Source organism: Poecile atricapillus, chromosome Z, assembly GCF_030490865.1.
Source record: "Poecile atricapillus isolate bPoeAtr1 chromosome Z, bPoeAtr1.hap1, whole genome shotgun sequence".
Taxonomy (NCBI): domain Eukaryota; kingdom Metazoa; phylum Chordata; class Aves; order Passeriformes; family Paridae; genus Poecile; species Poecile atricapillus.
In genome coordinates this window covers 135,868,778-135,880,904 of record NC_081289.1, presented here as the reverse complement: position 1 = coordinate 135,880,904, position 12,127 = coordinate 135,868,778, and the positions used below count along the sequence as shown (strand labels likewise).

General features: G+C 39.4%; 1 protein-coding gene across 1 annotated transcript in view; it reads right to left on the bottom strand.

The window, feature by feature from the left end:
* Positions 1-1,440: 1,440 nt before the first annotated feature.
* GOLPH3 (golgi phosphoprotein 3) overlaps positions 1,441-12,127 on the bottom strand; it is a 32,411-nt gene continuing 21,724 nt past the window's right edge. Inside the window, exons 3-4 of the mRNA XM_058826597.1 lie at positions 6,704-6,818; positions 1,441-3,275 (exon numbers count right to left, since the gene is read on the bottom strand). Coding sequence (XP_058682580.1) covers positions 2,851-3,275; positions 6,704-6,818 — 540 coding nt within the window. The 3' untranslated portion in view covers positions 1,441-2,850. The remainder of the gene's footprint in view (positions 3,276-6,703; positions 6,819-12,127) is intronic.

Below are 12,127 nucleotides of genomic sequence, written 5' to 3'. Positions count from 1 at the left end.
TCATCAATGCAGTCTCCCATGCTTAACCATTTTTTTAAAACCTGAAATAACAATGAAGGTAATGTCAGCCATATCAGTTCCTGCTGACCTATCAAACTTACCTTCCTGGAGGCTTTGGGCTTTTTGAAGCACAATTTTAGGACTCAAGACTCCAAAAGCTCATCTATTTCCCCTGCACATCCAGGTTTACACCAGGTGGTCCAGCAAAAGACACTGTTGCTCCTCCCAAACCCTTCCTCACATCCAATTTCTTTGACATGTCCAGCACACACTCTCCCCATCAAGGTCAGAGGTCCTACCTAAGCAAAATAAAGCTGATAAAATACTGTCTGCAGTTATCTTCTGTGGGGGGGAAAAAAAAAAAAAAACCAAAAACCAAAAAAACCCTCCAAATCATCTTTCAAGGGGGGATTAAAAAAGGATGACTTCTTCTAAAGCATGCAGGCTGGAAGTGATAAAACTCCAATATTCCCCACAACCAAACATGAAACCAGCAGGTAAATGGAAAACACAGAATGAAGTAGAGAAGCCAGAAAAAGGCCTGCAAAAGATACTTTCAGTCTGAAGCATGTTTCAAGTAGCTTAGATTTTCAGAGCCATTTTAAAAGTTTTGTGCACCTAACTTGCTCTTGCATACTCCACCATTTTTCTGACCTTTCCGCCTAATTACTTTTTCCTCCTTCCAAAGAGCAACAGAAAATGAGAAAACAAATCACATGAGAGAGACAATGAAAGCTGTGAGCTGCATCTACTACCAAGTATACAGAAAGTATTCCATAAGCTGTCAAATATAAGAGCAACACAGCAATTTTCATTTTTCTTCCACTTAAAAGCAATCACAGCTTGAATTGTTTAAAAGACAATGTCCCAAGTTCATGCCCAAGCCCCTCAAATTTTCAACACAGCATCTTACAAGTGAGAGAACACTGTTTGTCTTTTTATTTGTAAACCAGAGTTTGAAATACTTTACAATATACTTTTAATTTCATTTATCTAAAGAAATACCATTAAGAACTGAAAGAACAGTGTGCCATTAAATGTTAAGGACTGTATTTTTAAAAACCTTTCTTAAAAAAGGTTATAGAGGTACAATGAATTTAAGTTGTATTTTAAAGTCAACTACTTAAGCATCTCAATGATTGAAAATGAAGTGCAAAATTGGAAGTCCAGTCACAGATGAGGCTGTAGAGCCGCGCTCAAGACTGAAGAGGTCTATCTAGGGCAGGCACAGCTGCACACTCCCCAAGTTAACTCAGCCTGTCCCAGCCATGAATCCTGCAGATCCAAGTGATACTACTGATTAAGTCAGTTTGAACTACTTAATATAAATTCTCCCTTTCTAATAAGAAGTATATTAACTAAAGCTTTCAGTTAGGCAATAAAACCTTTCTAATTAGCAACAAAAAAGTAAAAGTGACATGCTTACTCTGTTTCAGGCACTTTCAAGATCATAGTTTATTTACTGTAGGTAAAAAGCTAGTATACAGATTAAGGGATCTCTTAAATTTCAACTCTACAGTTATACACCATCTAGTATTCTTGCTCTGAATATTAACCAAAAGGTTTCTAAACACCTGTAAGCCCCACTATAAATCTGCATTGTTATGATGAAAAAAAGTATAGAAATCAATGCTTAATTTTTTCAATGCATAATATTTACACTGTGAAACCAATGGGAAATAACAAGCAGTGGCAAAGAGGCAATAAATTTTAAAAAGCCAGAGTTTTATATAGGTTTTGGGTTTTTTTACAGTAGTGTGCTAATCAGCATAATTGTATATATAAAAATTAAAATATAGCAGAGCATCCCATTACAGAAATCTGAATTGTCTGAACTGCTGCCATTACTTGCTAACCATTTACATGCAACACCTGCTACGACTGACTTTTTGTTTTTGAAGTGTAAAATAGTTCAAGGTTTAAGAGACAAACATTAAATTGTGTACAAAACTGAAAAGTGCACTCAAGAATTGTACTGGTCATGAGTATCTTTCATACAGAAGAGGAGGGAAAGAAACAATGATAAAAATGATAGAAAGCAGTCTCTTTCCATTCACTAATTTTCAAAGGCAATGCATAGACTGAGAATACCTGGATGGCAAACTCCATAGACCCTGGAAACAAACAGCTTTCACACACATGCCTCTGCAGGAGGCCTTTCTTTGCATCAGATGGCAATGGCTGACAGCAAATAAGGGGCACCAGGTGTACAATTAAGTAGATTTTGCAAAATACTAAGATGGGGCAGTTGTTAATATACAATTTGAACTATATATACAATATAATGGAATGTATCCCCTCCCAAAACTGGTATATGAAACAATTGGACCTTTTTATACTAGCCTTATGACTCAGCTATCATTCTAATGAAAATATAAGTACACAAGAGACTTGCATGAAAATTAAAATTTATGGGACATTTTATAGGAACTATTGACAAAGCTGTTCAATGGCATTTCTGCTTTTTAAGTAATTTTGTTAGATATAATTGAAAACATCTGTGTATAAAATGTCCTGACAGACAGTTCAACATGGAGCTTTGGTGACAAACCACTGCAATAAAAATGAGGTGAAAAATTAAAGTATTTAAGGTAACTCAAAATGAATAGGAAATGGAATGCCAATATGGCAGTTAACCCTTTTTCTGTTGTTTTAAACAGGAAAGTCTCTTGTACCAGCAGAATCCTGTATACAGATAGAGAAGTAGGGAATACACCACTTGTAATTCCCATTTAACAAAAGCCAATTCATAGTGTGAGAAGGTACAAATTACAGAAAACATGAATAGTCAATAAAAGAGAAACAAATGGTTTACATGAAAGAAGAGAGAACACTTCAGTCTGAATGCAGTTACTTTGTGAAAGCTGCTACAACAGCCCACAGAACCTCATTCGTGTTGGTTTTCATACATTCAACCTCAGGGTCTAAATCCAGGAGCTGCCGCACTCTCTTTGTGGCTAAATCATATTGCTCATCCAGGAGGGGAGCAAAAGCGTTCTCCAGGACATCTGAGGCGTGGGCTAAATACACGAGCGCCAGCAAGCGCTTGTCCATGCGGTGGGGGTCATTCACCCACTTGTCAAGAACCGCCTCCTGAACCTTCTTGATGAGGCGCTGTTTGATGTTGTTGTTGGTGAGAGGGTGTGTAGTCATGTCAAAAAGAAGGAAGTTCTGTTTCTCTGTTGTCAGTACACCTTTTTCCACTAGATTTTTAGCCAACCGCTCACGGACATTTCGTAGCTGGTAGTGCAACTTCAGTGGGTTCCATGTTTCACCTAAAACAACAAGAAAACCACGTAACAGTCAGACTAGGTTTAAGCTGTACTGCTGCAGTGATTTTTTTTTTCCCCCTCTGTGGCGCAGAATGAGCTGTCAAAATCATAGAGCAGACTACAAGACACTGTGCTCCTGTCAGCATTTCTCTGATCCCTGGCATGGAGGCAGAGATCAGCAGAATCTCCTTAGAGGAGCTCTGGGGTATATTGAAAGTTTGGATGAAATGATAGCTAAGCCATGTCTTGATTACAAATATGAAAAATAAGTAACAATCTTGTATTGTAAAACAAAAAACGAACCAGTTTTGCAGAATGAATTTACTTCTAGTAACAATAAAAATAAAGAAAAATCCAGCACCTTCTACAGTCTTTGTGCATTTTTCTGAGTCCAGCCTTTTATCATGTCAGAGACTGGAAGAAGTGTTACTGCATTTCTTCTGCCACAGAGACAAGCTAATGCACACCTACCTGCTACACTTCTTTATTTCTGCAGGTTTCCACTCTTCTCCCCCTTCCTGCCCCCACCAGATGAAACAGTGACCATGCACTGTGAGAGTGTGTGTGGCACAGATGTGCACCCTTGAAGCACATGTTAGGCAGAGTGTTTAATTCTTCTATATAAATTATTTCTAATGCCTTTTGTTAAGGCAGAGGAACTGGGCCCTTCAGAGTATGTGACTGTGTGTGCATAGAGGAAATTGACGAGGCACAAAATCAGCATCAACAGCTCCAACTAAAACTCTTTAGCAGTGAAAATTCTACCTTTGCTTAAGAGCTTACTTAACAGGCTGAAATTTTTAATTCCAGCTTACTTATCATAATCCCCTCCTGATGTAAAAGACTATGTTTTAAGGGGAAAGAAAAGGAACAGCATTAAGTATTTCTTACACAGATGGAGGCTTTCCATAAATTATATGAGAATTTCTGTACCAAACTTTTGAAAAATTTATTGGTTAGCATAAAATAATAATAACAACAACAACAGTAAGCCACAGGTGACTTTGAGGTTTCTCCCACCGTGATGGAGGGTGACAAACACTGTATCTAAGTAACAGCCAAGATAAGTAAACAAATGAGGTGACTCCAACTGCAGAGTGAAAGGCAGAAAATCCAAGCAGGCCTGAACTACACAAGTCCAACTACACACCACTGAATGCAATTCCACAGTTTGATTATGAATGGAACTATCACACAAACACAAAAAAGTGGTTTCCTTACTATCTATCACAGGGCAAAGGCTATTTCCTAGATTTTTTACAGCTGCCATGTGGCTGAAAGTCACACGTTGTGGTGCTGTGGTGACACCTTGTGACGAAGCTCGTCAATTACACTGACACTTGCAGACACAGGGAGAGATGTTTGCTACATCTACAGGAAACCTGACATTTTGATCCAAACTTCTATATTTGCTACCCCTGCTTTCCTTAGGGGCTACCTTATAAACATCAGCCTGGCAAACATCACCCTACACATCCTTATACTTATTTACATGATGGCTTTTAACTCACATGTACTGTAATTCCAAGAGGCATCTCTGCATCTCCAACCTGGTCCCCAAAGCAAAATTCTGACAGTTTATGAATTTATTAAATGAAACAAAACAAAGCAAAATCAACCAATAAAAATAAAACCCCCTGCCCAGACCCACTGAAATATTTTTCTTCAGAAGGACAGATCTCTAAAAGATGGGAAATACAAAGAACACTAACACCATCCGAGAATTAGTAATTAATAAACGTATGTTAGTAAAAATGATTGATTCAAGCCTTAGCCACAGCCCTGCTGATAATTATCTTCCCAGATAATTATCCAAAGCTCAGCAGGGTCAGGAAAGCCTTAGCTTAGCTCAAAGGAAACCTACAATACTAGTTCATTCATTAGCCTTTTTCTGAGCCAGTCCTAACTTGATGTACATTGCACTGGGAGAGGAGGTGAAATGTCACCACAAATTATGTATTTGGGACAAGAAAAATGAATTGTTTTTGCCGGCTGTAAGAAGGAAGGGGAGCTGAGTGAGAACTGAACTGCACAGCTCTGCAGCAGCCATGCCCCTCCTGACATAGGCTGGTTTGTAGTCCAGTCTGCCCCATGCCTGACAGCCAAGGAGAAGGGGAGGGATGGCAAGGACCTGAGAATGAACTGGTGTGCAAGGCAGGCTGTTTAAGGTGGTGCCGAATGAATGGGAAGAACAAAGGAAACAGGAAATTAGAGAAAGGTGAAGAGATTTTGCTAATTTTTGTAGCTCATTAGTTGTAAGAAGCAGCAGATATTACACAGGCAACTTCCAAATCTCATTACCCCCAACCTCTCAGTCACACTGTTGACAAAATGGGTTTTTCCTGCACTATTTGCTCAACTGAAATATATCTCTGATCTACTCCAAGGAAGCTGCATTTATGTGCTTTGTGGAAACAGATGAATGCTGTTCTGTTCTGCCTGCCGTATAGCCTGGGAAGGAGAAGGCTCTAAGGAAACCTTGCTGCAGCCTTTCACTACTTACAGGGAGAAAGATGGGGTCAGACATTTTAGCAGGGCCTGGAACATGGAGTAATGGCTTGAACATGAGGAGTTGGCTGAGACTAGATATAAGGAAGAAGTTTTTCACTGTGAGACACCAGAATGGATTGCCCAGAGAGGTGATGGATTCCCTGTCTCTGGAAACATCCAATGTCAGGTGGGATGGTCCTCTGATTATCGTCAGTGGACGGAGTCCCTGCTGAATGCAGGTAGGCTGGACTAGATGGCCAGTAAAAGTCCTTTCCAACCAAACCTACTCATTATTCTATGATATATTCATAATTCTGTGATAATTGACATTTCATTATTTCTCAACTATTTATGAGCTTTACAGGGAGAGCTGTGTGCAAAGTACTCATCTTACAGACTTTTTTTGATCAACAAGAAGTATCTAACATTTTAAAATATTTATTACAGTTTTTCAGTTAATGAAAAATAAAACTCCTAAAGCTTTATTTTTTCTTTATGATTAATAGCCAAATCACCCTCAAGTTTTATGTGTGAGCTATGAGCTCTTCACCTCCTTTCTTTATTGAAGGATCTGAATACTGTATGCAACACTCAGGCTCCAAACTTCCACCAACCCTCATTTCCAAACACGGAGAAAGGCAGTTACATCTCCAGGGTGCAGTCCTGGTTTATTTCAGTCAGCGGAAGGCACCTCTTCCACCGAGTTGAGATGTCCTCTGACACTTCCATACAGATCCTTTCTGTACCAAGTTAAGTCAAAAGCAACAGTTACTTATATTTGATTAAAGGCAACAATCAACAAGAGACTACCCTAGAGGACAGACTAATTAACTTTTTTGCATATTTTCTCTCAAAAAACCTTGCAATATAAATCTCTAGTGATGCCAGATAATTAGCTTTATTTGGATAAAAAAAGCAAATACGTTATGTGCAAGGCTTACCACTAAGCAGTTCAATCCAATTTTGAACTGTTTCAGGAGGCTGAGTCTCTTTTATGTGTTTCAGAGCTTCATCAAGCAGAACATCCCCTGTAGGAGCATCTGACTTGCAAATCACCTACGAATGAATAAAACACAGTCAGTATTTTCACATAATTCATATATGACAAACACACCCACCAATAAAAAAAACTACCTGTTATAAAAAACAAATGAATTTTTTTTAAAATAACGAACTCTCTCTTAAGAATATGCAACTTTGAAAGACCCACACCTTTGTTGTTAGAAAAATAAAACTATCTGCCTTAATTCAAAATATGTTAAATCTGTGAGGTTATCTGTAAATTAAATAAACCTTAATGGGCTACAATTATAGTACTAATAACAAACTTAAAGCCTATTTTTTTTTTAAGGAAAATAACTCACTTACCCAGCCAGGTCCTTTGCCACCTCCCCAAAACAAAGTACACTACACTAAATGAGTCTCTGAATACAGTCTAGTTTACTGGTCCAAGTCAATTTATTCAAAAATCTTGAGCTAAACAATCAAGTTTAAAATAAAAAAAAAGTACAAAAATTATGTTATTCATGTTATTCAATATACTAATGGATAAAAATAGGTTCATGACAACATCTGCAGGTTTTGCAGCTCTGAAGAACACACTGCCAGGTAACAGAGTTTCATTTAATTAAACCACACATATTAGGAAAAATACACATTTACTAATAAATCCCTTAATATGCAACAATAAATGCAAAACTATTTAAGTCTGTTATTTAATGACTTCTAAAATTATTTGAGTTCTTCACTCAGTACAGCACAAAAAAAAAAGATTCAGAGTAACATAATAAAATTCAAAAATTTGAGTAACTGCTTGTTTACCAGTATAAATATTTATAGAACCATCCACAAATACTATTTTTTTCTGAAGAGAAAATCAACAGCACCAAATTAAAACTTACAGATTGAACTAGTTCAAGTCAGTATATTTAAATAAAATCTTTCTTTATTAATAGAAGAATTACTACAGTTGTTAAAAATAATAGTAGTAGTTGTCATTATTGTTATCGTTGTTATTATTATATCTGGCAATTTAAATAGTTTACAAGTTAGCATTTTATAAGCACCAGGTATGGTAGTAGGAGATTGACAGAAAAATGAATACATCAATACAATTCCATATATAAGTGTATGTGTATATATATATAGATAAAGATATACGTATGAAAAACTTGAACTGAAAGCTCCTATTTTTCCTAACACTTCAGAGTAGTTAGAAAGGTGCTCTGGAAATGTCACACTGAAATATACCCCAAGTTTATTTCTGTTCCATAGTTCTAATAATCCTTATTACTAACAATAGAATGCAATGCATTTTCACAGGGTCTGCTGATTACACTGAATTGAGCTGCAGTAAGACAGCTTCAACCCCAGTAAGATGATCCCCAGCGGGTGTGCAAAAGTGTCCAAAAGCTATGAGATTAAAATTGCTCAAGAGATCTTCGTGAGTATCTAACAGGTCATAGCTGGAATGATATTTCCAATTCACATGGTCTATATAAAGCACAGAAACTAAGATTTTCAATAAAAGTCAGCAAGAATGAACTGTCCACAATGGTCTAAAAAGAACAAAGTATTTTTAGATTTAGAAAGTGAGATATTTTTAAAAAGAGGGTAATAAACAGTAGTGTAATGTTGCAGCGGCCTCAGGGAGACAAAGAGTTACATTGTCCCACCCCAAACCCCTTGTGAAGGGCGGCCCAGGAGTTCTGATTGGGTTTGAGTCCCTGGGGGGTTCTCCCTTGGTGTGTTTCTAATGGTCCCTGACCCTGAACTCCACCCTCAAAGGTGTAAACCCTCGGTTCTGTCCCTCAAAAACCCCTGCTGTGCCTCTGTTCGGGGCTCTCTGTTCTGGACCTGAGTTTGTTCTCATGCTGAATAAATGGTTTCATGAACGGGAGCCCGTCTCGTTGGTGTTTCATGCTGGTCCCCAGAACCCTGCTGCTTCCCTGGATGAGATCCTGAGGTTGCAGGCTGCAACAAATGGTGAGAGAATGCGGGCATCCAGTGAAGCACCAGAACAGCAGGACCCGGCTCCATGGACACCTCGTAAGTCCCCGGCTGATGGCTTGAGAGCCAGCGAGACCCCCGCCTTGGAAAGGAGGACTCGAGAGTACCTGGCAGGGAAGCTGGGTTGGGAGTGCCTCGGGCATGGGGGAAGAAAAGGGATTACGGAGGTGGGGGAGCCGAGACCAGACGCTGGGACAAGCACCTAACATCACCCAACGAGACGTATTATGGACGATATCAACATTATGGACGATTCTATTAACACTATGGACGATTATGGACGATATCAACATTATGGACGATTAACATTATGGACGATTATGTACGGTATGGCTCTTCCAGTGGACTGTTTTTGTCTTCTGTGGAGTTCCTTTTTTGGTGTATACCTTCCTGTACCTTCCCCTTTCCTCTGTTCCTAAGGGCAGGACAAAGGGTGAAAAAAGCTAAGATGGCTCGGGGTTGCTGCCGTCTGCCCGCCGTTCCGTGTCCTCCTTCACCCCCTGTCTTTCCATATTCCCCGTTCCCTGTCCGGGAAAGTCCGTCCTGGCCTCCCCCCCCATCCCAAGATGGCGCCGGCCACGCGGTCTGGGATCCCTTGTTTCCCGCCTTGCTCCTTCTTTTCCGGTCCCAAACCTTCCCTTCCCGAACCTCCCAGTAACTCCTGCTTGGCCCCATCCCTTTGTTCGGTGCTCCACCCCTGGGGGCTGTGCTTTGCCATCGTGGGCAACACCTCCTCCGGGGAAATCGAAACTGTAACCGAGCTCCGAAAGCCAGTGTTACACCGAGATCATCTAAAGGGCGACGCCCACATGGGAGCCGGAGCCAAAGCTGGAGATCGAAGAATTCTGCCCCTCGTAAGAGGAGATCTAAGAGCTGCACCCTTCCTAACAGAGAATCCTAAAGTGGAAGAGACTGAACAAAAAAAAAAAAAAATTATGTTTGCATTAAGTACCATCACCGTTTAATTTGCCCGGCGTAGTCCGAGATTTAAGTGTTTGTTTTCAATTTTGTTTTTTCTGTTTGCTTAATGTGTTTTGTTATTGAGCTATTGGTGTCCCACAAAGCAAAGTGGGTGCTCTGTGGAAGAGGTGAGATTTTAAGGTGTAGGTTTGGAAACATTTTAAGCTCCTAATTAAAATTTGAAAAAAAAAAAAAAAAAAAAAAAAAGGAGCAGATGTTGCAGCGGCCTCAGGGAGACAAAGAGTTACATTGTCCCACCCCAAACCCCTTGTGAAGGGCGGCCCAGGAGTTCTGATTGGGTTTGAGTCCCTGGGGGGTTCTCCCTTGGTGTGTTTCTAATGGTCCCTGACCCTGAACTCCACCCTCAAAGGTGTAAACCCTCGGTTCTGTCCCTCAAAAACCCCTGCTGTGCCTCTGTTCGGGGCTCTCTGTTCTGGACCTGAGTTTGTTCTCATGCTGAATAAATGGTTTCATGAACGGGAGCCCGTCTCGTTGGTGTTTCATGCTGGTCCCCAGAACCCTGCTGCTTCTCTGGACGAGATCCTGAGGTTGCAGACTGCAACAGTGTAAAGTGCTTACTTTGGAAAATATAAAATATACCAACTTAGTCTGGAAACACAGAAGACTTCAACAGACAAATTAAACACCCAGGGAGCTGCTGAACCGCATTCAGTAGAGAATTTTAAGATTAAACATCTACCAGAGAGGTATCAGAGGAATCTCACTATCTATCTCACTATCAAGATTAGATGGTCTCTTGAGATACTGCCCAGGTCTCCATTTTGGGGAAATCACTCCAACATGAACTTCAGGTATTTGGTTTTTAGAACACATCTACAAATTAATCCAGACAATCCCTATTTGAAACTAAACATACAACAATACCTATTTATCTTTCTGACTTTCAAGATTTCACAGCGTAACTCAAAACCTTTATTAATGCCATATATTACATATCTTTCAGCTTTGTATTAAGGTCCTGAATTTTTGCAAGTGTCTGTTCTTTCATTATACAAAAGCATACCTCAAAATGAGATTTTAAGTTGCTAGATTGCAGCTACTAATAGTCACCTCCCAGATACTCCTTTAATAATTAATTAATTTAATAATTAGCCTAAACACACCCAAATTACTCATATTCCCTTCTTTCCAAAACTGATGTTCATGTGATATTTTAGCTCCTTTCAAGTGCCCCATGTTTAGTTTCACCGTAACCTCATTTATACTGGATCACTCCAGCCTGCTGCAGCTGGTACCTGGTACTCACCATCTCCTTTAGCAGGCAATATGTAAGATGGGAAGTCATCTTTTTAACCTGATGTATTATTAAAAACAAACAAACTGAACAAACTTCACCAAGGAGATTACAAATGCTTTTAAATCTAGGATGTAAGTAAAGAGGCTTCTAAGTTTAGAAAATAGCTTTCCTTGCTTATTTGTGGTTAAAAGACTTTTTTTTTCTGCCATTGCAAAGACATTTAAGAACCTAGCATGAATACAACACACCACAACAGTACCAGCCTAAACATACAGGCATTTAGAGGAAAGGAGCACAGAGGCCTCAATTCAACTCAGTGAGGACTCATAAGCTCTTGTGGGGCCACAGTGCACAGTGGTTTCACTCCCAAGCTTACCTCTCTGTCCAGCCAGCAATACTGCACTGTTTTTCCACTTCTCTGCTACACTGAATATCCAAGGCACTGTTTCCACAGTCAAGATTTTCTTCACCCTCACATGAGCATATGTTGGTTCATACTTCCATAACACTTCTCTCCCATCCCCTTCCCAGCACATGGAGAGAGGACCAGCAGACGCCCAGCCACCCCCCAATTCTCAGAGATCTGCTCTTTCTTGAAGGACTTAAGAGATGAATATCTCTTGGATAACTCTGAAGAGAGTGGGAAATTGGCTGGGTTTGGGGTCTCATGAATTGAATCACCACAGAAGATTAAGCATTCAGAAGAGGGACAATTTTCCTCTCTAACAGAGGGACTAAGGTAGGAAAAGGAGTGAACATCTTGGTTCTTCGGAGATGCTGGTCCTTAGCCTGACAGCAAAAAAATATTCTTTATTCCAATTTTTCAGTGATTAATCAAGTACTAGATTTGCTTGGTACTTATCAACTAAGGAAATTTCAATTATACAGAATATTTAATTTGTATTTTTCACAATGCAGCTCTGCAATTAAGCAAACCTAAAGATGAAGCTTACTTTTGCATGAATTGCTCAAAGTTGTTTGCAATAAAATACTGAAGTAAATCTGTCGAAGATTTGTTGGGATTCCTTTTGCTTTTAATAACTATCTATTTTGTTTGCTCTCTAAACCTGTAAGGCAATGTAGAGTACCATCTTCTATTCTCAATGACCACTTGCAAACCTCAACATTCATTTCTTTG